The 23,392-nt window shown below is 44.8% G+C and overlaps 1 protein-coding gene across 1 annotated transcript in view; it reads right to left on the bottom strand.

Annotated features, from left to right (window-relative positions):
• ZDHHC5 (zDHHC palmitoyltransferase 5) overlaps window positions 1–22,848 on the bottom strand; it is a 77,182-nt gene extending 54,334 nt beyond the window's left edge. The window contains exons 1-2 of the mRNA XM_073597098.1: window positions 22,566–22,848; window positions 2,547–3,043 (exon numbers count right to left, since the gene is read on the bottom strand). Of these exons, the coding sequence (XP_073453199.1) occupies window positions 2,547–2,650 (104 nt within the window). The 5' untranslated portion in view covers window positions 2,651–3,043; window positions 22,566–22,848. The remainder of the gene's footprint in view (window positions 1–2,546; window positions 3,044–22,565) is intronic.
• Between the last annotated feature and the right edge of the window lie 544 nt (window positions 22,849–23,392).

The raw sequence follows: 23,392 nt of genomic DNA, 5'->3' as shown, positions 1-23,392 counted from the left end.
CTGTTTCCTTGATCCTAGGTGACCCGTCCTAGCACATCAGACTAAGGCCACACACACACACGTCCAGAAAACTTCCATCCATTAGCAATATTTCCTTATAAAAAGTCAAGTAAATAATGGCTTCCCAACACTGATCTGGATATCAGCAGCTATTGCACCACCCAAGCGGTTTAGGACCTTGAGCAGAGAGGTCCTCTGAGAAAACTTCTATTTAACAGTATTGACCTGGGAGGAAAAAAGTGCCCAGCTCCCTATCAGGTTTGAGTCGCAGAATTACTAAAAGTGCATAATCCATGATGTAACTTCAGCCTATATCGTTATTACCCGGCAGGAGTGACAAAAATGATGTCACTGACAGCTGCTGTGCATTCCAAGCACCGGAAGTTGTGCCCACATGGCCATCCAAATCCTTGTTCCTTGTGTCTGACCAGCAGTGCTGGTCAGACACAAGGAACACATACACCAAAGAGTAATGCATATATTTTAATCAATTGCAGTCATAATGCACATTAGCGTACCACAACAGAACACTTTATTGTTATGGGCCCTGAAAGGGAAACTGTGACTTTACAGGGAATCTGAAAATAAAAATAAAAAAAAACCATGGGCCGACGAAAATAATCTTCTCACATCCTATACTGACAGGAAGAGGAAAAACACTGAGGTGGCAAGAGTGAGGTGGAGCTTTTAATCTTCCCCGTTTCTGGTCTCAATCACGTGGGAAGAACAAGCTCTCAGTTAGTGGTCATGAAGGATGAGGGAGAAATACATTTAGGCTGGGTTCGCAATAGCAGGAGATTCTGACCGGATCTCTATGGAGCCGGTTCACACATCTCAGCAGCAGGTCCAGTGCGTTTTACAGATCTTTTGGTCTGTTTCAGCCCAAAATTTGGGCTGAAATCAGACGAGTGAACCAGGATGCACCAGACCCCTGCTGTGAGACGGATGCGGGGATGGTGTGAACCCAGCCTAAAAGTGGTTGTAAACCCTTCCATATACCCAGTGAAATGACTGGCCTCAGATGATACACGGAGTTGAAACAAATCTTCTGAATCTGTTTATCTGCCGCAATCTCTTCTCTACTCCACAGAGCTCAATGATAGCCGATTGGAGCCCCCCCCCCCCCCCCCCACCTTCACACAGGAACAGGGCTGAGGCCGTCAATCACAGGCTGTGTGCTGGAGCTCCCTTCCCGTCACCTTTTTATCTCTTAAGTGACTCATGCTGATAACAGAGGAACGAGGCAGCAGACAGAAATGACACTTAGTGCTGTGGATTGAGACACATACACACTATAAAAGCTTTGCTCATATTTCAAGTCTAAAATGTACAACCACTTTAAAATGATGTATTAAGGAATACAGAACTGCATTAATTTGTGTCTTTTATATCTGCCTGGAGCTAAGCATTAAAGCATTTTTTTAACCCTTATTCTCCGTGTGTGCCAACCACAGTAAGCATGGCTGCTGATCCACGATACCATGGTCAGTTTGCATGCCTCCGTCATCACGCTGTGTTAGTGTCTCTCCCCTTTCCCTCTGTCAGGTACTAGTCTGTGAGCCATCTCCTCCCCTCCGGCTAATGGCAGCCCCATGTAATAACAACAAGATATACTGTGTAGTGTTTTTTTTTTTTTGTTTTTCTTAAATCATGCAGCCAAATACCTTATGTCACATTGCCGGTCACGTGACCTCGCAGCTGACGTCAGAAGGGAAATCTCAGCCCCTCCCACTGTAGTTCTTAGATCGGGGAAGGAGAGCGGCAGGCAGTATTTGACTGACTGAATACCTTTTCCCCCCCGTCACACACAGCGGTTTCTCCTACTGGATCTTGTGTGTCACTACAAGCTGGAAAGAGGAACCACTGAGTGTGACAGGAACCCTGGAATGGTAAATATGTCTCCTCTTCTACTTCAGGTGTGCTTTACCATACAAAATGAAACTGTGCTGACAGGGTCACTTTAAGAGAAACCCATCAAAAAATATGAAAGTTGCATTTTCTAGCCTCCACCTGACAATATCATAAAGCAAATGATTCTGGACGGCTGCACTTCCAATGATACTTTTTATTGAAGCTTCATGTGACAGGTGGTTAACAGACGGAGCAGGGGAGAAAGAGGTAGACGCGTTTCGCGCAAATGTTAGCGCTTAGTCAAGAAATAGGAAAGCTGCCTTTTCTAGCCTCCTCCTGACAATACTAGCTGACTGGCTATCATCCAATAATCCAGCTTGATTATTCTCTCATTAAATGACCCAAAACAAGTGTGAAGCAAGTTAAATCAGATCTGCATAACCGATTGGTCAGTGAACCAAAACCGAACTTCAAGCGAGCCAGAAAATTTGCTTTGCAAAAGTCGGCCAGCAATAGCAGTCTCTACGTCTCCATTATTACATCTGTAAGGTCAGCATTCATTTTTCTGCACCAAGTGTGTCCTAATCATCCATGGCAACTAGTAATATCTGTGCAAAGTGAAGAATCATATAAATAAGGAAAGCAAATGTAATTACACACTTCAAGAAAAGGTGTCAGTGACTTCCGAGACTTACGTAAAAGCGAAGAAGAGCGTCGTTGAGCCCACCAGAAACACAGTTGCTGCGGTCACAGGGATGTACTTGCTGGGTTTGAAAGACTTGACAGTTCCTGCAGGCATCGTGGAGATGGGAGGAGGGAACCAGGGTGTACAGCATATCCCCACGCAGCACTTGTAGGCGATGGGAGAAATGTATTTGAAATGAGCCTGAAATGAGATGCGGGGGACAGGCAGCTCTACGGAAGCTATTAAATAAGCCCCGACATGATAAATCAAAAGGGGCTTGCAGGCAGCTGCTAATAATTCGGGGGCTGATGAGGGTGAAAAAGCCTCCCCTCCTCCAAATCTCCAGAGTGAGGGGAGCGTACAATGTCTTGCAACCCTTTGCCCCCTCCCCTTATTAGTCCGTCTCCCTCCTTGCGCTAATCCCCTGGTAATCCATGTGGCTGATGACACTGGGGGGCGGGGGTTCAGGCCGTAGGCTGGAGCTGCACTCCTGGATTAATTCACAACCTGTGAAAAACAAATCAGTAGAACAATCACAACGTGGAAAAACATACAAACAAAAAAAACAAAAAAAAAAAAAAAGAGATACTACATGATATTAGAGAAAGCACTGAGCTTGGTTACATAAAAAAGACCTTGCAGACACAGAAACAAATCTTAGACACAACAGGGAAAATCCCCTCCTAAGCAGTAGTCATCAGAACAGGCGTCCCTATTGGAAGATTTCGTTTGGGCGACAACAATAAAATCTTGAATTTGCCAACACTTGCTGACTTGGAGACAACAGTCACCAGACAAAGGGCTCATTCACATTTTATTGTGCACTGACAAATCCCCGCTAATAGCCATTTCTCAGGGCTAACCTTTCACTTCTAGTATTTATTGACTGTTTGGGATTGTTATGGGATATTATGACTCTAGAAATCTTTGGTCTACAACAGTATAAAAAGTTGCCAATCTGCTTCATCCAGAGCCAGTATATCAAGCAATATTGATCCCTATACTCCCCTCCACTGCATACAGTCAGTTCCTGCACTCGTGTTTCATTCTGTCCTGTGCTCACTTACAGAATATCCACTTAAAGCGGAGCTCCACCCAAAAGAGGAAGTTCCACTTTAAGTACTCCTCCCCCTCCACTTTTGGCATGTCATTTTTTTTTGGAACAGGTACCCATTCCAACTTCCGCTTGGATCTCCCCCTCCCTACCTGTTGTCATCTGGAACACGTCACAGGTCCCAGATGACCGCCGGACCATTCAGGACACACAGCGTGACTCGCGCATGCGCAGTGCGTACTCAGCAGTCACAGCCAGGTGCCCACATTTGAAATGCTGGTGCCAGGGAGAGAAGAGGCAGACAAGCGATGGCTCAGGTGAGCACATCGCTGGATCCTGGGACGGGTGAATGTGTGTTTATTAAAAAAGTCAGCAGCTACAGTTTTTTGTAGCTGCTGACTTTAAAATAAACAAAGAAATGAAAGGAGCTCTTCTTTAAGGACCAGGAGTTTACAAGTAAAAAAAAAAAAAAAACAGCAGAGACCCTAGAGAATAAAATGGTGGGTGTTGCAATTTTTTTATATCACATGGTATTTGCGCAAAGGTTCCTTGCTAGAATTGTTGTTCTCGCTATAACGCTCGCAGCGATACCTCACGTGTGTGGTGCCAACACCTACCGTTTACATATGCATGCGCGACTTATGTATGCGTTCACTTCTGTGCGCAAGCATAGAGGGATTTGGGGGGGGGGGGGGTTAAAAAAAATTGCATTATTTTAAATTTTTACATTTTTAAAAACTGTCCCTTTAATTTTTATACTCACTTTTATTCCCATCACAAGACATGTAAACATTCCTTGTGATAGAAATAAGGGATGAGGTTCACTTTGCGGAGACAAATGGGGGTCTAGAAGACCCCAGATCTCTACCATTAAAAGCATCAGATTATAAAAAATAAAAAAAAACAACAACAAAAAACAAAAAACTACGGCAGTGAGAACGGTAAGCCAGAGAAACGCCAGCGAGCGGAAGGGGGACAACCACTTCTACTCAGGCCACTTAGGCGGCGTGAGCACAAGTTCTCCTCTCCCTGCAATCTTCTGGGACACGTCACGGGTCCCAGAAGATTGCCCAGCCATTGAGGAGGCGCAGTGCGCACCCGGCTGTGAAGCCACAAGCTGTCACAGCCGGGTGCCCACACTTGCAATGCCAGCGCCGGGGAGAGACGTGGAAGAGAAGCCGCATCGCTGGACCGTGGGACAGGCGAGTGTGTGTTTATTAAAAGTCAGCAGATACGACTTTTAATAAAACACAAAAACGGCTGGAACTCCACTTTGAAAGAGATTGTTTATTATTTTTATAGGGGATAAAAAAAAAAAAAAAAAAAAAAACTTAGACTTTACAAGTTATAATTACCTGCTCTGTTGCAGTAGATTTGCACAGAGCAGCCTGGATCCTCCTCTTCTTGGGCCCCACTTCTGTGATCCTGGCTTCTCCCTCCTGTTCAGTGCCCCCACAGAAAGCAGCTTGCTATGGGGGCACCCCAGCCATAGCTCCCCGTGTCCATTCAGACACAGAGCCCCGACCCAGCCCCGCCCTCCTTGGGGCTCAGCTAAGTATTAGGGGGGCTGCTGCACACAGAAAGCTTTTTACTAATGCATTAAGATTAAAAAAAAATTCTGCCTTTACAATCACTTTAACAAGGACTCGGAGGCTGCACCGTGCCAATAAGGTGAAAGCCAAGTTCACAATTGTATTTTACAATCAATTAGTTACAGCAGTATATAGTGCTTAAAGATTGTAGAGAAAATGATCATGAACCCCAGTGTTAAAGTGGGGTACCGGGTATGATGCATATTGGCGACAGTCCTCTACAAGTTTCGCAGCAAAGTTGCTTCTTCAGGAGGTCCAATATAAGTAGGCACATACCATAACTGGCCGATGCCCCTGGAAGATGGAAATTACTGAAGTAGACACCGCCATTCCAGTGATCGCTACTTGTTCCGAGTCCCACGCCAAGTGGCTGCCATGCTGCATTGTGCCGCTTGGCACCGGGGCCAGAATGCTTTGCATTTTCAGAATCAATGCCAATGTTTTCTGACTGGATGAGGAGGAGGAGAGTAACATCACCTTCCTGCTTCTCCAGCTCATCCAATCAGAGAATGCTTTGCATTCATTCAGAAAATACAAAGCACTCTCTAAATTACACCCGTGGCCAGGCCATCTGCTCAGCATAGAACCCAGAAGCAAGTGGAGATCACTGGAGAAGTGGCGTCTTCTTTACCGATTTCTAGCTTCCAGGGGCACTGGTCAGGTTTATGGTATATGTGGAGATACACTGGTCCAAGTTTGAGCAATGTAACCATGTATAAATATCCATACCTGGATTTCTTTTACCACTTCAGCCCCGAGCCTCTTTGAGACTTGTGGTTTACAAGTTAAAATCAGTTTGGTTTTTTTTGCTAGAAAAATTACTTAGAACCCACAAACATATATTTTCTTCCACCCAGACACCTTAGAGAATAAAATGGCGGTCATTGCAATACTTTATGTTGCACCATATTTGCGCAGCAGTCTTGCAAGTGCAATTTAAAATAAATAAATAAAACAACAGTAATTTTAGCCCAATTTTCTTCTAGATTGTGAAAGATAAATGTTACGCCAAGTAAATTGATACCAAACATATCAGGCTTCAAAATTGGAAGTTCATGGAATGGCGACAAACTTTTACCCTTAACTTTAGCACTTAAAAATCTCCATGGGCGACATTTAAAAATTTCTAAAGGTTACCAGTTTTGAGTTACAGAGGAGGTCTAGTGCTAGAATTATTGCTCTTGGTCTAACGATTGCGGCGATACCTCACATGTGTGGTATGAACACTGTTTTCATATGCAGGAGCAAATTACATATGCATTCGCTTCTGTGCGCGAGCTCGGCGGGATGGGGCGCTTTCAATTTTTTAAATAATTTTTTTCTTATTTATTTTACAGTGGAACCTTGGATTACGAGCATAATCCGTTCCAGGAGAATGCTCTTAATCGAAAGTACTCACATATCAAAGCGAGTTTTCCCATTGAAGTCAATGGAAAGGAAAATAATTTGTTCCGCGTTGACTTCAATGTGATGCAATACTGCATGCGGCCAGAGGCGGGGGGCGCCGGAGAGCCACGGAAACAGCCGAAAAGGCCCGAGCACACTTCAGCGGACCTCGGCAAACCTCAGAATGGACTTCCTACACGATATTTGCTGAGGTCAGCCGTGCTGTACTCGGGCCTTTCTGTGCATTTCTGAGTGCGACGTTCGGCTCTGCTCGGCTCCGGCGCCCCCCTCACCTCAGGCCAAAAGCGGTACTGCACACCGCTTTGGCCTTAATTGTGCTCGTTTTGCGAGACAACATTCGCAAACCAAGTTCCAATTTTTAAAAATACAGTGCGAAACGCTCGTTAACTGCAATACTCGCAATCCGAGGTTCCACTGTACTTTTATTTTTACAATGTTATTTAAAAAAAAAAAAAAAAATTGGGTCAGTTTTATGCCTATTACAAGGAATGTAAACATCCCTTGTAATAGAAAAAAAAAGAAAGCATGACAGGACCTCTTAGAGATCTGGGGTCAAAAAGACCTCAGATCTCATATTTACACTAAAATGCAAATTAAAAAAAAAGACCATTGGGCAGAAGTGATGTTTGACGTCGCTTCCGCCATCTAATGTTATGGAGCCAAGTGGGGGCCATCTTTCGCTCACTCAGCATCCAGGCCCGAGGGTAAAAGACGCGATAGTCTCCGCCGCTACTGACGGCTCCGGCAAGCGTCAGGGACGACCGCAGCAAGGCGGGAGGGGGCCCTCTCCTGCCCCAAATCAACCACTTCAGCCCCGGAAGGATTTACCCCCTTCCTGACCAGAGCATTTTTTGCGATTTGATTGGTTTGCGCAAAAGTTAAAGCGTCTACAAAATAGGGGATAGATTTATAGCATTTTTAATATGAATTTTTTTTTTTTGCTAGTAATGGTGGCGATCTGCGATTTTTAAATCGAAACTGTGACATTATGGTGGACAGATCGGACACTTTTGACACTATTTTGGGACCATTGACATTTAAATAGCGATCAGTGCTATAAATAGCCACTGATTACTGTATAAACGACACTAGGGGAGCGATCAAGGGGTTAAGTGTGTTCCCTGGATGTGTTCTAACTGTAGGGGGGAGATGGGCTCACTACAACATGACAGAGATTACCGCTTCCGATGACAGGAAGCAGTAGATCCCCGTCATGTTGCTAGGCAGAGCAGGGAAATGCTTTGTTTACATGGGCATCTCCCCATTCTGCCTCTCCTCGCCGCAATCGCGGGCCGCCAGCAAACATCGAGTTTGCGGGACCCGTAGGCACACATCCACAGTGGATAGGCGCCCACTAGGCGGCAAATTCAATGGGACGTGTACAGGTACACCCTTTTGCCTGCCCGGGTCATTCTGCCGACGTAAATCGGCGTGCGGCGGTCAGTAAGTGTTTAAAGTTATCTCACAGGGAATCCGCCGCAGAGACCACTTTTATCAAAGAGAGCCGCACACCGTTGCTGAAAATACTGGGCTAACTGCTGCCATAACAACGATATTTAGTGTAAAAGTACCGACGTACAGTTAGGGCGATTTGTGTGAAGTGGTTAAACAGTGGATGTGTACGGATGATTTTTGGAGAATAAGGATATAATTTAGTATTAAAGTGTGATCAGCCTTCTATCCCCTGCAATGGACTTGTAATCTTAACAATTCCAGGACATCTTTCTTGTGAACTGGTACCAATACGGTCTGAACCACCTACTTAATCTAAAGTTGGACCAAGACACAGCTGCAGACTGGCAGTGTATGACTATTCATTCCAGAAATAGAACACTCATCACCGTCCATGTTTTTGATTGCCCAATTTCACCTCCCCAGACTAAATTGTTTCACGCACTATTTTGGCTCCCAATTGCACAACTTTCTACAAGCATTGTAGTTGCTCAATCACCCAGTGTGCCCTGGGGAGCATAGGGTTGCATCGATACCACTTTAAGACCAAACTACAAATACTTTTTTTCAAGCACTCGCCGATAATGATTCTTGTTTTTAATGTTATGTGACAGTGGCATGTGTGTCCATGTGTCAGTTTACGTTTATATTTTAATTATTTTTATATAGATTATATTTTTGCAATTTATATTTTTTCTGTTATTTTTTTACAATGCTCTCTTTTTTTTTGGGGTGGGGGAGTGGACGATGTCAGTGTTTTTTTTATTCATTTTTATTTTACAATTTAACTTTGAATTATTTATTACATGAGGATAGAGATTCCCCAGTCCCTGTCTCTGCAGCCTCAGCTGCACTGAAAATGAATGAACAGGAGACAGGAGGCTCCTCTCCATTTATAAACTGAAGCATTGTAAACACAGGTTACGATGTTTCAGTTATGATGAATGGACAGTCAGTAATCACTGACTCTGTTCATTCGGAAAAGAAAGGAGCCGGTAAATGACAGATTTAGTGACTCCTTCCTCCGCTCTCCATCCTGATAGATCCGGGGCAGGGGGAGACCGGTGGGGAGTCGAAGAGGACACAGGGGGACCCGGAGTATGACGGGTGGGGCGAAAGGAGGAGCCGGAGAGCCAGGAAGGATGCAGGGGGACCCGGAGGACAGGGGGGGGACCGAAGGAGGAGACGGAGAGCCAGGAACCGGAAAGTTAAAACGGATTGGGACACGGAGAGACAGGGGGACCTGGTGGAGGACACGAGGAGCACAGAGGCGGACAGCCAGGGGCAATCGGTGTGGCAGTGGGGGGGGGGGGGGGGGGCTGGGGATGTTACAAGCACAGATCTACCTGACATCCGTGGGAGGGAGAGGAGAAGAAGCAGCTGTCAGAAAAGCTATACAGGGAGATCAGTGCTTGTAACTCCCCCCCCACCGATCACCCCTGAGGCTGCCCAAGTATCGGGTCAAGCATCGGAGCATTTGCCAATCCTTGGCATCGATACTAGTATCGGTATCAGTGCAGCCCTAGTTATAACCGCTGTCAATTTTTTTTTTTTTTTTTTCACCATCATGTCCCATTGTGGAGAATATCTTGGGGACATCCAGGCCATCAGAACTAGTGTCCCCATTGGAAGATTTCGGCTCTATTACTTTTCTGGGGACAATACAAAACTTGAGATTTTTACTTTCAATGAAAATGGTAAACAGGACAAATAGAGAGGATGAATCTCCCCATCGGGGGCACAGACAGCATTACAAACTGACAGGTGTTCTAATCCCTCTTCACTCCATCCAAAACTATAAAAAAAAAAAAAAGTTTTGCCTTTAGTTATACTCTAAATAAAAGTGATGTAGACACTGATAAAAATGAAGGAACACTAGTGTTGTTTAAATGTTACAAAGAATTTAACAGAATATATAAAAAGGAAATCAAGGACGCAAAAATTCAAAATGAATGACAGATTGCAAAAGATAGTAGGACAAACCCCAAAAAATTCTTCAAATATATTAATAGTAAAAAAGGTCAGGTCTGAGGATGTAGGCCCTTTACAAAATAATCTAGAGTGGGTGACTGGGAACAAAGAGAAGGCTAATTTATTAAATACTTTCTTCAGCTCTGTGTATACAAAAGAACATGGGGAAGCTCATGTCCATAATGGGGGTGGTAGTGACACAGCCCCGAATGATCCACAATGGCTAAAAAGTGATAGGGTCCAGAAATATTTAGACAGAATAAAGGTGGATAAAGCACCTGGACCTGATGGCATCCATCCACGGGTCCTAAAAGAATAGAGCTCTGTCATTTCAAAGCCATTGTATCTAATTTTTAGGGACTCATTAATGACGGGAATAGTACCACTGGATTGGCGCAGGGCGACTGTGGTGTCTATATTTAAAAAGGGATCAAAGTCTTTACCAAGTAACTATAGACCTGTTAGTTTAACTTCTATAGTCGGAAGTTACTGGAGAGTTTAATAAAAGACCACATAGAAGAGTTCTTGCTGGAAAAAAAATATTTTAAGCAACAGACAATATAGATTCATGAAAGACAGAAGTTGTCAGACAAACCTGATTTCTTTTTATGAGGAGGTAAGTAAAACCTTGGACAGAGGGGTGGCTGTGAATGTGATATACTTGGATTTTGCAAAAGCGTTCGATACAGTTCCCCACACACGGCTAATGTGTAAAGTCTACAGGCTTGGAAATATCAGTTTGTAAATGGATAGAAAACTGGCTAAAAGACCGAATTCAGAGAGTAGTGGTTAATGATTCTTACTCTGAATGGTCTAAGGTTATCAGTGGTGTACCCCAAGGTTCAGTGCTGGGACCCTTACTTTTTATTATCTTTATAAATGATATTGGGTCTGGGATCAAAAGAAACATTTCAGTCTTTGCAGATGACACCAAGCTATGCAGTGGAATAACATTCTTTACAGGGTGTCTCCAACTTACAAGCCAACTTACAAGCCAACGTCAATGCACTGTCTGATTGGGCGTCTATGTGGCAGATGAGGTTTAATGTTGAGAAATGTAAAGTTATGCACTTAGGGACCAAGAATATGCATGCATCATACATACTAGGGGGAGTACAACTGGGGAAATCCATAGTGGAGAAGGATCTGGGGGTTTTGGTAGATGATAAGCTCAATAATAACATGCAATGCCAAGCTGCGGTTTCCAAAGCAAGCAAAGTCCTTTCTTGTATGGACTCCAGAGAGAGAGATATCATTTTGCCCCTGTACAAATCATTAGTAAGACCTCATCTGGAATATGCAGTTCAGTTTTGGGCACCAGTTCTCAAAAAGGATATCAGGGAACTGGAGAAAGTGCAGAGAAGGGCAACCAAATTGATAAGAGGCATGGAGGAGCTCAGCTATGAGGAAAGATTAGAGGAACTGCATTTATTCTCTCTTGAGAAGAGGAGAATAAGGGGGAGATATGATCAACATGTTCAAATATATAAAGGGGTCCATATAGTGAACTTGGTGTTAAGTTATTCACTTTAAGGTCATCACAGAGGACAAGGGGGCACTCTTTACGCCTAGTGGAAATTGATATTTCATCTCCAAATACGGAAAGGTTTCTTCACAGTAAGAGCTGTGAAAATGTGGAATAGACTCCCGCTAGAGGTGGTTCTGGCCAGCTCAGTAGATTGCTTTAAGAAAGGCCTGGATACTTTCCTAAATGTACATAATATAACTGGGTACTAGCATTTATAGGTAAAGTTGATCCAGGGAAAATCCGATTGCCTCTCGGGGGATCAGAAAGGAATTTTTTCCCCTGCTGTAGCAAATTGGATCATGCTCTGCTGGAGTTTTTTGCCTTCCTCTGGATCAACTGTGGGTATATAATTGGGTATATTGGATTGTACGATTTTTTTTTTTTTTTTTTAATGGTTGAGCTGGATGTCTTTTTTCAACCTGACTAACTAACTATGTAACTTTACAGCTAAACCTGAAATTGAAGCTCAACTCCAGGCAAGGATCAACCCCTTCCTGCCTCCACCTCCCGACCTTTTAAAAACTTCTAAATGCCGGGAGGTGAAGGCGGCAGGCATTCCGGTCATGAGACCTCTGTGATTGGCGGTCACATGATCAGAAAGCTCCTGATCGCAAGTATGCATCAGGAGCTCTCCACACCCCGCCGGTGACTGTGCTGGAAGAGCGCAGGGTGCGCACTCTTAACACAGTTGTGTGTTTACATATATATGCAATCTCTTGCCGTTAAAGCCCACTCATCTAATGGCCGCATATATACGCGTGTCTGGCGGGAAGAGGTTAATGACACATTGGACGGTTTACAGCCCCCCCCCCCCCCAAATTCACTGAAATGTCACAAGTAATCTATAATCAACGCAGCAGATTGTGTGATGCATTGAACTGAAATCATAAGACTCCAGGCAAATTGTCTTGTATAAGTGTTGGGAATGCATGGGGCAAGGCTGCTCAGTTCTCCACTCAGGAAGCCCAGGTGCTGCATACAGTCACTCAGACATTAATGACCATGCAGGGCCATAAACCAATACTCACATGAACACCCATATAGCGCAAGGGCATATAGAGAAGAAAAAAAAAAATAGCTGTACAGCTGTCTATGGGCGGCTGTACATAGTACCTGGGCTTCTGAGGAGGGGGAACATAGGCACAGGTGTCTATATGCAAGAACCCTAAAAGATAAGCATGGCCAAAGCTGTTTTTGATTAACAGGAGTGCATTGACTTATTCTTTCCTGGGACCCAGAATAGGGGATCGACCAATACCGATTTTTCGGCTGTCTTTCAGGCCGATAGCCGATATAAGGTGCCGGTATTCTGTAGATTTAATGTTTGTTTGTTTTTTGATACTGTCCTTTGATTAAAAAAAAAATTTTTTAAATTTAAAAATTTTTAAAAATAAAATGAACTTTTATTGCCGTCACAAGGAATGTAAACATCCCTTGTGGCAGTAATAAGCAGTGACAGTTACTCTTTATAGAGGGATCGGGGGACTAAAAGACTCCAAACCCCTCCTCTGCACTTGGAAGTATTCAAAAACCACCAAGATCAGCGTTTTTGAATACTTTCTATTTTTAAAAACTGCCGCCTTTAGGATGCCAGTAATCTGGAAGCGATGACATTGCTCCCGGGTTACCATATCCGAGACCTAAAATAAGCCAATTCTGGCTGGTCGCTTGGGCCTCCTGGTGGGACTAGGGACACGAACGGAGCGGCGGAAACTTAAACCCCCCCATCCACATTGGTTGTTAATACAAGAAAGCTGACCGTCCGCTCTAAAGAACGGTTCTGGGGTGATGTCTGTAGCTGAATGCATCACTCCAGTACAACCCCTTGAAGCAATAAAAAATAAATAAATAAATAAATAAATAAATAAATAAATATCGGTAAGTTTGTGATCGATACCTATTCTTAAAAAAAAAAAAAAAAAGAAAAAAGGCTATTGGCTGTATCGATAATCAGTCGACCCCCTAACCCACAGTCAGCCAATATGAGGTTCTTGCCCACTATCAGCCAACGTGGCAGAGCCTCTTCAGGTGATTGGCAGCTGCCTCCACCTGCTCGGCTGAAACTCTGAGCTATCTGCACCTGCCTGGCGCTCCAGTGTGCACTCAAAGAGCAGAGCCGAGAGCAGCGACTGAAACTGTTCTCCGCTCTAAGGAGACAGAACTGAGCGATCAGCAGTCATGCGATCGCTCAGTTCCTGCTCTTAGAGCCGAAGTGGGACAGCTGCAGCATCACATCGATCATGCAGTACAGAGGGGAGTTTGTAGCTTTTTTTTTTTACAAATCCTCTAATGTGAAAGGAGAATATTCAGGATATGATGTAAAATTGGAACAATTTTCTTGGGGTGGTGTTATATACATGCATTTTATATAAAAGCAAAAATTAAGAAATCGCTTATAAAAAATGTTTAAAAAAGCACATTTACAGGTTTTATAGGTACTGCCTTAATTTTTGATGTTCTGTTGAAAAGTTATAGTGTGTAAGGGAGCAGCTGCCTTACTTTCTTGAAAGTGACCCAGACCCGCTCCAGTGACCCACTACTCGAGGGTGCCGGCGTCTGACCTGCCCATTCTAGCCTACTGTTAAAAGTGTGACTCGGAGACACCTATGTACCGAATCAGTAGATGGCCTAGGCTCCTTCCAGGCCACGCCCCCTGATGTGTTTCACCACCCCCCACAGGGCTTAGTCATAGAGGTACCTAACCTCTATGACTAAGCCCTGTGGGTGGCGTGAAATGTCATGGACTAGGGGGAGCCTAGGCTGAGGCATCTCCGAGTCTCACTTTGTTAGACATTAGGACGTTTTTATTTTGTTTTTACTTTTAAAGGCTCAGTGTAACTTTTTGTGTGTGTGGCATATAAAGTTGAAAGGGGCTCCAAGCAGTACTCAGCTTGTTCCTGCATAAGAAAGGCAAGGGCTTTGTGATGTCCGAGTCCTCGCCTGGAATCAGACTATTTACACCAGCGCCATTCCAGTGCCGGTTCCTGCATCGCCTAGAACTTGCAGGCAGTTCACACTGCCCATGCAGGTGTAAATAGAAAGTTAATGACACCCCCAGATCAGTTTGCATATTGCATTGCGAACTGGCAATTCGGACAGAATTCGGATTGCATACCCCCATGCGATCCGATTCTGGTGACAAAAAAAAAAAAAAAAAAAAGGGTCCTGCGCGATTTTGGTCCGAATGCGATGCAAATTCAGTGGTGGTTGAATTCACATTGCACAGACATCACATGTGATCTGGACAGAAGGGCAGTGCGAATCACATGCAAACTCTGACATCACTATAGAGTGAACCGGCAGAATAATGCAGCAGTGACAAGGTGAGAGACATGACAGCAGCAGGTGAGTGGATGCCCGCTAACAGGCGCTGCCATGATGGATCTGAAATAATAGGTCCTCTTTAAATGTAAGGACTCATTCTTGCTGGTAGTTAGGAAACCTTCATTTTTGTTTGCAAATATTAAAGATTCTATTTAGACTAATAAGCTGTCAGGTTAGTAAATATTCCCAAACTGGGTCTTTTTTACGGCCTGCTGCCATTTTGCTCTTCAAGGGAGGAAAAAAGCACTTCAAATTATGTGCAGAAATATACAAGGTTTATAATCTGCTTAGAAAGTTTAATTTTTACTGCTTGCCCTTCCGCCTCACACTTAGAGCCTGCTACAGATCCATTTCTCTTCAACCATACAAGTGATACTCGAAAAATTAGAATATCGTGCAAAAGTTCATTTATTTCACTAAAGCAACTTAAAAGGTGAAACTAATATGAGATAGACTCATTACATGCAAAGCAAGATCGTTCAAGCCGTGATTTGTCATACTTGTGATAATTATGGCTTACAGCTCATGAAAATCCCAAATCCACAATCTCAGAAAATTAGAATATTACATGCAATCAATAAAACAAGGATTGTACATAGAACAATATCGGACCTCTGAAAAGTACAAGCATGCATATATACTCAGTACTTGGTTTGGGCCCCTTTTGCAGCAATTACTGCCTCAATACAGCGTGGCATGGAAGCCATCATGCGGAGGTGTTATGGAAGACCAGGATGCTTCAATAGCGGCCTTCAGCTCTTCTGCATTGTTCGGTCTCATGTCTCTTCTTTCTTTTGGCAATGCCCCATAGATTCTCTATGGGGTTCAGGTCAGGTGAGTTTGCTGGCCAATCAAGCACAGTAATCCCATGGTCATTGAACCAGGTTTTGGTGCTTTTGGCAGTGTGGGCAGGTGCCAAGTCCTTCTGGAAAATGAAGTCAGCATCCCCATAGAGCTTGTCTGCGGAGGGAAGCATGAAGTGCTCCAAAATCTCCTGCGTTGACCCTGGACTTAATGAAGCACAGTGGACCAACACCAGCAGAAGACATGGCTCCCCAAATCAACACAGACTGTGGAAACTTCACACAGCATCTTGCAGTGTGAGACTCTCCATTCTTCCTCCATACTCTGGGTCCTTGGTTTCCAAATGAGATGCAAAATTTGCTCTCATCAGAAAAGAGGACTTTGGACCACTGAGCAACAGACCAGTTCTGTTTTTCTTTAGCCCAGGTAAGATGCTTCTGACGTTGTTTGTGGTTCAGGAGTGACAACAAGAGGAATACGACATTTGAAGCCCATGTCCAGGATCCGTCTGAGTGTGGTGGCTCTTAATGCACTGACTCCAGCCTCAGTCGTCCACTCCTTGTGAAAGTCCCCAACACTTTGGAATGGCCTTTTCCCTGACAATCCTCTCCAGGCTGCGGTCATCCCTGCTGCTTGTACACCTTTTTCTTCCACATAACTTTCTATTAATGTGCTTTGATACAGCACTTTGGGAAGATCCAACGTCTTTTGCAATTACCTTTGAGGCTTTCCCTCCTTATGGAGGGTGTCAATGATGGTTTTCTGCACAACCGTCAGGTCAGCATTCTTTCCCATGATTGGGATTCCTACTGAACCCGACTGAGAGACCATTTAAAGGCTCAGGAACCCTTTACAGGTGTTATGGCTTAATGAACTGATTAAAGTGGGACACTTTGAGCCCAGAATATTGCACCTTTTCACAATATTCTCATTTTCTGAGATTGTGGATTTGGGGTTTTCATGAGCTGTAAGCCATAATCATCACAATTATGACAAATCACGGCTTGAACTATCTTGCTTTGCATGTAATGAGTCTATCTCATATATTAGTTTCACCTTTTTAAACCACTTGCCGACTGCCGCACGCCGATGTACGTCCTAACTTTGAGGACGGATATCGTTATGGCCGGTGGTCGGCTACAAGATAAAAGCGGTCCCTGCGGCGGATTCACCTCGAGATCACTTTTATCGGTGGCGGGAGAGGGCCCCCGCCGCGATCCGGTGCCCTCCACCGCTTACTGGAGTCTGTAGCACCGGAGGCGATCGCGTCCTGTCAGTGGCTGTGCACGGAGACGAGTGAGGGGAAGATGGCCCCAACCCGTCTCCATGACACTGCAGGGCGGAAGCGACGTCATAACGTCACTTCCGCCCATGCCTCTTAAAAGGCACATTTTTTTCAATGTCCTTTTTTCAAAAGACATTTTTTATTAATTTTTTTTTTTTATTATTGCATACAAGTCCAAATATGAGATCTGAGGTCATGAGGACCTGTTTACATTCCTTGTAATAGGAATAAAAGTGATCCAATTTTTTTTTTTTTTTTTTTTTTAAAACAGTAAAAAATTAAATAAAAGTAAAATAAATTTAAAAAAAAAATTTTTTAAAGCGCCTTGTCCCGACAAGCTGGCGCGCAGAAGTGAACGCATACGCGAGTAGCGCCCGCATATGAAAGCGGTGATCAAACCACACATGTGAGGTATCGCCGCGACCGGTAGAGCGAGAGCAATAATTCTAGCCCTAGACCTCCTCTGTAACGCAAAATATGCAACCTGTAGAATTTTTTAAACGTCGCCTATGGAGATTTTTAAGGGTAAATGTTCTACGCCATTCCACGAGCGGGCGCAATTTTGAAGCGTGACATGTTGGGTATCAATTTACTTGGCGTAACATTATCTTTCATATTATAAAAATAAAAATTGGGCTAACTTTACTGTTGTCTTATTTTTTTATTCACAAAAGTGAATTTTTTCCAAAAAAAAGTGCGCTTATAAGACCGCTGCGCAAACACGGTGCGAAAAAAAGTATTACAATGACCGCCATTTTATTCTCTAGGGTGTTCGAAAAAAAAAAACAATATATAATGTTTGGGGGTTCCAAGTAATTTTCTAGCAAACATCTAAAATCCAAAACGAGGCTGGTCCTTAAGTGGTTAAGTTGCATTAGTGAAATAAATGAACTTTTGCACGATATTCTAATTTTTCCGAGTATCACGTGTACGGTTTGTAGTGTACATAGATTTGCAAAACAATGGGGTAAAGGAATATTCCTGAACTTTGGTTTATCTCATGGTTACTGTGAAATTGTGTGAATACATCAATACAGTGCATGTTATCTCAGCTTGCAGAGCTTGGATTCATTGAATGAGCCAAAAATGTATTTTTAAGCTATTAATGTATCTTAAAATAGAAAACTTTTTAGATCTTTACATATATTTTTAAAGCGCTGCGTAAATTGACGGCGCTATATACGTACCTGAAATAAATAAAAATATTTTTACATATATACACACACACACTATATATATATATATATATATATATATATATATATATTTTTTTTTTTTTTTTTTTTTATCCACCTTGCCACACCATAATCCCCCCTCCGCCAAATGATTTGAACCAGAGCACAACGCAAGGTCCATAAAGACGGATGAGCGAGTTTGGAGTGGAGGAACTTGACTGGCCTGCACAGAGTCCTGACCTCAACCCGACAGAACACCTTTGAGATGATTTAGAGCGGAGACTGTGAGCCAGACCTTCTCGTCCAACATCAGTGCCTGACCTCACAAATGTGCTTCTGGAAGAATGGTCAAACATTCTCATAGACACACTCCTAAACCTTGTGGACAGCCTTCCCAGAAGAGTTGAAGGTGTTATAGCTGCAAAGCGTGGGCCAACTCAATATTGAACTCTACGGACTAAGACTGGGGTGCCATTAAAGTTCATGTCCATGTAAAGGCCGGCGTCCCATCGGCTCCCACTGCTGTCAAAGTCAGTTAGCCAAACAGGAGAGAGAAGGGGAGGGACCGAGCCGCAGTTTCATGTCTGAATGAACACACAGAGCTGCAGCTCGGCTCGGGTGCCCCCATAGAAGACTGCTTTCTGTGGGGGCACTCAAAAGGAGGGAGGGGCCAGGGGCAGCAAAGAGAGACCCAAGAAGAGGAGGATCCAGGATGCTCTGTGCAAATCCACTACACAGAGCAGGGAAGTGTAACTTTTTATTTATTTTTTTTAATAACAAAGACTTTACAATCACTTTAAGATTAGTTAGGTTTAGGCTGGAATTCTGCTTTAAGTACAGCAATCGCTTCTGAGACAGAACAGATCGATTCTTAACAAACAGTCAGCACCATCACAGTAAAACAATCGGGTCCATCCTGAAAGAGCTGCAAACAGAAGAGGGGGGGAAAAAGTGGAGATTTTAAATCCCTGACCGCTGGAATGGAGCGACTGTGAGAGTGCTGACAGCTCAGCAACCCCCAAGGTAAGTACAGTGAGGCGAGGGTATCTGGTGTAACATTTTACAGCACATGCCCCCTCTCCCACCGTGACAGCGGGTGGGGGTTCTTCTACCTGCACCTACTGTAACTCTTTAAAAAAAAAAAAAAAAAAAAAAAGTGGTTGCGCCCATAGCCGCATCATTCAGTTTCCTGTGAATGAATAAATTGCAAGTACCATCTGCCACAGCGGCACACAGACTTGTAATTTCAGTGAGCTACAGGGGGCGCTGATGAGCACTTTCATAGTCCTCTGACATGTCCTCCAGCTTTCAAACAGAAAGCCCATACAGGAGGTACAGGCTGAAAGCCAGGAGGACACGTCTGAAGGAGTCCACATTGTATCAGTGATCTGCTGATGCTTTCCAGGTTCCAGTGAGAAGAATAATAAATGCACATTTTTTTCTGCACAAATATGTACATTGATTATTTTCTTCATAAAGGTGAACTTATCCTTTAGAAAAGTTGAAAAAAAACAAAACAAAAACAGCAATGCTCCCCAACAGAGCCGCCAGTCTCCTCCATAACATGCTGCCTTTTTCCACGCAGGTTAGTGTGAACGTAGCTAAAGGAGACCATACAGAGCAATCATTATTATTATTATACAGCGCTTTACAACATAAGAGCAGGCAGTACAGTTACAATACAATTCAATACTGTAGGAATCAGAGAGCCCTGCTTGTTAGAACTTACAATCTAAGAGGGAGGGTCAAAAGATACAAGTGGTGATAACTCTGGGGGATGGGCTGAAGGAGAAAAAAAAAAAAAACACATGGGTTGGGGGATAGATAGACTTCTCTGAAGAGATGAATTTTCAGGGATCGTCTGAAAGTGGGCAGAGTAGGAGATAGTTGGATAGATTGGGGTAGGGAGTTCCAGAGGATGGGAGAGGCTCTGGAGAAGTCCTGGAGGAGAGCACGAGAGGAGGTGAAATCGTTCTCCATCTTCCTCCCAAAATCTCCTGCTCTCTAGATTCCTCATCACCTCCTCCCAAGCCTTCTCCATCCCCTGGAACTCCTTACCACAATCTGCGACTGAAGTGTAAAGCTTGAAGCGCCGCTCAAGCTAATGAGGAAATCCTTTCCTTTGATCTTCAGAAAAGGGGTGCCGGTGTTCTATCGAAAAAGTGCATCCTCGTCAGATAACGCCTCCGACGATCTGCGCATGTGCAGGCTGCAATGGCACTCCAGCTGATATGTTGATCAGCTGGTGTGATGTCAACACTGCGCGTGCGCAGATCATCGGAGGCGTTATCTGACGATCTGCAAAGGGAGAATGTAATCGTCAGATCCTGCCTGCCTCTCTGCTCATGCGGGAGAATCGAACGATCACCTGACAGGCGGATTTCAGTGTGTTGCACAATTACATTCTCCCTTTGCATCCCGTCAGATAATGCCTCCAACGATCTGCGCATGCACAGGGTTGACGTCACGCCAGGTGATCAACATATCACCTGGAGTGACATTGCGTACTGCGCATGCACAGATCGTCTGAGGTATTAGCCGACAGGATGCACTTTGACAGAAAACTGGCATCTTGCTATATTCAAGAAAAAAAAAAAAAAAAACACAAGAATGAGAATAGAATGGACACCGCTCTCCCAACCAGCCCATGTGAGATAAAGATCAGGAACAGCCTCACCCTATTCGTGCAAATCACATCCCCCCTCACGTGTGTCGTCCCCATCCAACAGGGCTTAGGCTGGGTTCCCATTGCAACATGCTCCAGCTCACAGGAGTCCGGTGCGTCTTCACCGTTTCAGGCCCGGATTCAGCCTGAATTTTGAGCCGATTTCGGACCTAACACAGACCAAAAGACGCACAGGGCCCCTGTACAAAAAGCACTGGAGCCGCTGTGGAGATCTGTGAACCGGCTCCATAGAGAGCAGCGCACAATCTCCTGACGTTCTAATTGGATGCGGGGAAACCCACATCCAATTCGCACTAGTGTGAACCCAGCCTTAGTCATAAAGGAGGGAGGAGTGAAACGCGTCAGCAGGGTGGTTTGCAGAAAAGCGTAGCCCGAAGCTGTTCCTGATCGTTATCTGACATGGGCTGGCAGGGGAGAGCGGTGTCCATCCCATTCTATTACATGTGATCCCTACCACAATCTGTCCACACTTGTGTGATCTCTGAAACCTCTTTCCTTCAGAGAAGACGATCCCACCTCCACCCAGCAACTGTACTTATACTGGTTCCATCAGCCCATCCCCCACACAGGTATTACCTTTTGTATCGCTTGACTTTCCCTATTAGATTGTAAGCTCTGAGGATCAGGGCCCTCCGATTCCTCCTGTAAGGAACTGTATTATAATTGAACTGTCTGCCAGTGGTGGCCCGTCCATAGGGGGCGCGGGGGCACACGGGCGCCCCCCCCCCAGTAAAATAAATCATTTTTAAAAAGGCCCTTCCAAAAAAAAAAAAAAAATAGAAAAAAAAAATTCCTTTAAATGCACTGTGTTCGGGCACCAGACACAGTGCACTATGGGAAGCGCCACGTCAATCCAAATCGTAGATTGCAGACCAGACGCTTCATTTGCAGGATTTTTACCTGCTTTGTGACACATTCCAAAGCGCTAAGCAACATCCGCCCACAGCATCACTACGGGCGGGTGCTTCGTTCTTTGAGTTAAGACGTTACTTCCGGGTTTCCCTGTGCCAGAGGGAAACCGGAAGTGACGTCAGAAGCTCCGTGGAACGCACAGGCCGAGCGGAGCTGGTAAGTATGGCTCCAAGGCTTGCAAAATAGGTGAACTCCGAGCGCCATCCTTGGCGCTCGCAGTCCACTCAGCTGTGTTAGGAAAGCGAATGCCTATTCGCTTTCCTAACACTGAACTGCCTCTCCGCCAATCGGGTGCTCAGGTCTGCTACCTGTCACCTGATTGGCTGAAACGACATGGACGCCTATCAGGAGGCAAGAGACGCATGGAGGACCCCGCTCATCGCCATCACCAGCTGCCCCACAGATATAGGGTAAGTGCCAGTCAGATGGCGAGCGGGCAGGGGGCACACTGGCAGCATTTAATGGGCACACTGGCAGCATTTAATGGGCACAGTGGCAGCAATTGATGTTTTTTTATTTTTTTCCCCCAAAATTTTTGAGCACCAGCCGCCACTGCTCTGCCCTTATGTTGTTGCAGACTGTTGGCACCATATAAATCCTGATTATTATCCTGTATAATGATCAGCCAATACTATGGGATAGGAGCACAGAGATGACCTGCAGGGAGGATGGAAGGTGTCCCCAGGAAGAGGTCAGCAGCTCTGGGTGATGTGTGTCCAATGGGTGAGGAGGAGAAGCCTGTGTATGGCGGGGAGAGCCCCTGTCCGGGTCACCTGTAGAGGAGGAGGACACACACCGCTGGAAGAAGCCACCATGGTCCATTTTCCCCCCCACCTCACCTGAACCGCTGGCAGACGGACCCCCCCGCTCTCCGGCCTCCTCCCACTCACACCGACCACCTCGGCGGGGACAGGAAAATCCGGGGACCCCCCGAATATTCTTCCGTCTGCTCGCGTCTCCCCGACACTTCACTCCGCTCTGCTCTCGGGCCTAGTGAGCCCTGATTGGCTGCTGCGCCCAAAGACGTCATCCCCGGGCTCGCCATTCGCGCCCTGCGATTGGCGGAGAGCCTTCTAACCCGCTTGCGTACTAAGCAGTCTAGGTGTGTGCGGTACCATCATTTCCTCGTCCCAAGTCGGCAGCTGATTGGCGGAGTACGAGCGAAGGGATTTCCTCTATGGGGCATGTCCTTATTTGGAGGTTATGAAGCTTGTCTGCGCGTGTGCCTTAGCTTGGTCTCCGATAAAATGGCGGCTGCTGTCTCTTTTATTAGGAGCGAATGCAAAGCGGCTATAATGTGTTTTTATTGGCAGTAGTTGTCCTTTGTTATGTATATTTTTAAACGCATAGCTCCCAACTGTCCCTGATTTGGAGCAATGTCCCTCTGTCCCTTATTCCTCCTCATGTGTCCCTCATTTTGGTCTGATCTATATAGATGTATATAAAATGCACTTTTTATCTATCAAAAAGTGTTTTCCAGAGCTAAACCTTTCATCTGATTTCTAAATTGCTGCATTTGTAAATTCCAAAAGCCAATATGAAGTAATAGTAGTGGTAAAAAAAAACACTTGTGGGCATACCTCCCAACTTTTAGAGATGGGAATGAGGGACACCTATCAGCAAAAGTATGCAGGCATAGGACACGCCCCCTGCCACACCCCCTTAA

Source organism: Aquarana catesbeiana, linkage group LG08, assembly GCF_042186555.1.
Source record: "Aquarana catesbeiana isolate 2022-GZ linkage group LG08, ASM4218655v1, whole genome shotgun sequence".
Lineage (NCBI taxonomy): Eukaryota > Metazoa > Chordata > Amphibia > Anura > Ranidae > Aquarana > Aquarana catesbeiana.
Note: the sequence above shows the minus strand (reverse complement) of the source record. Positions and strands in the feature narration are given on the sequence as shown.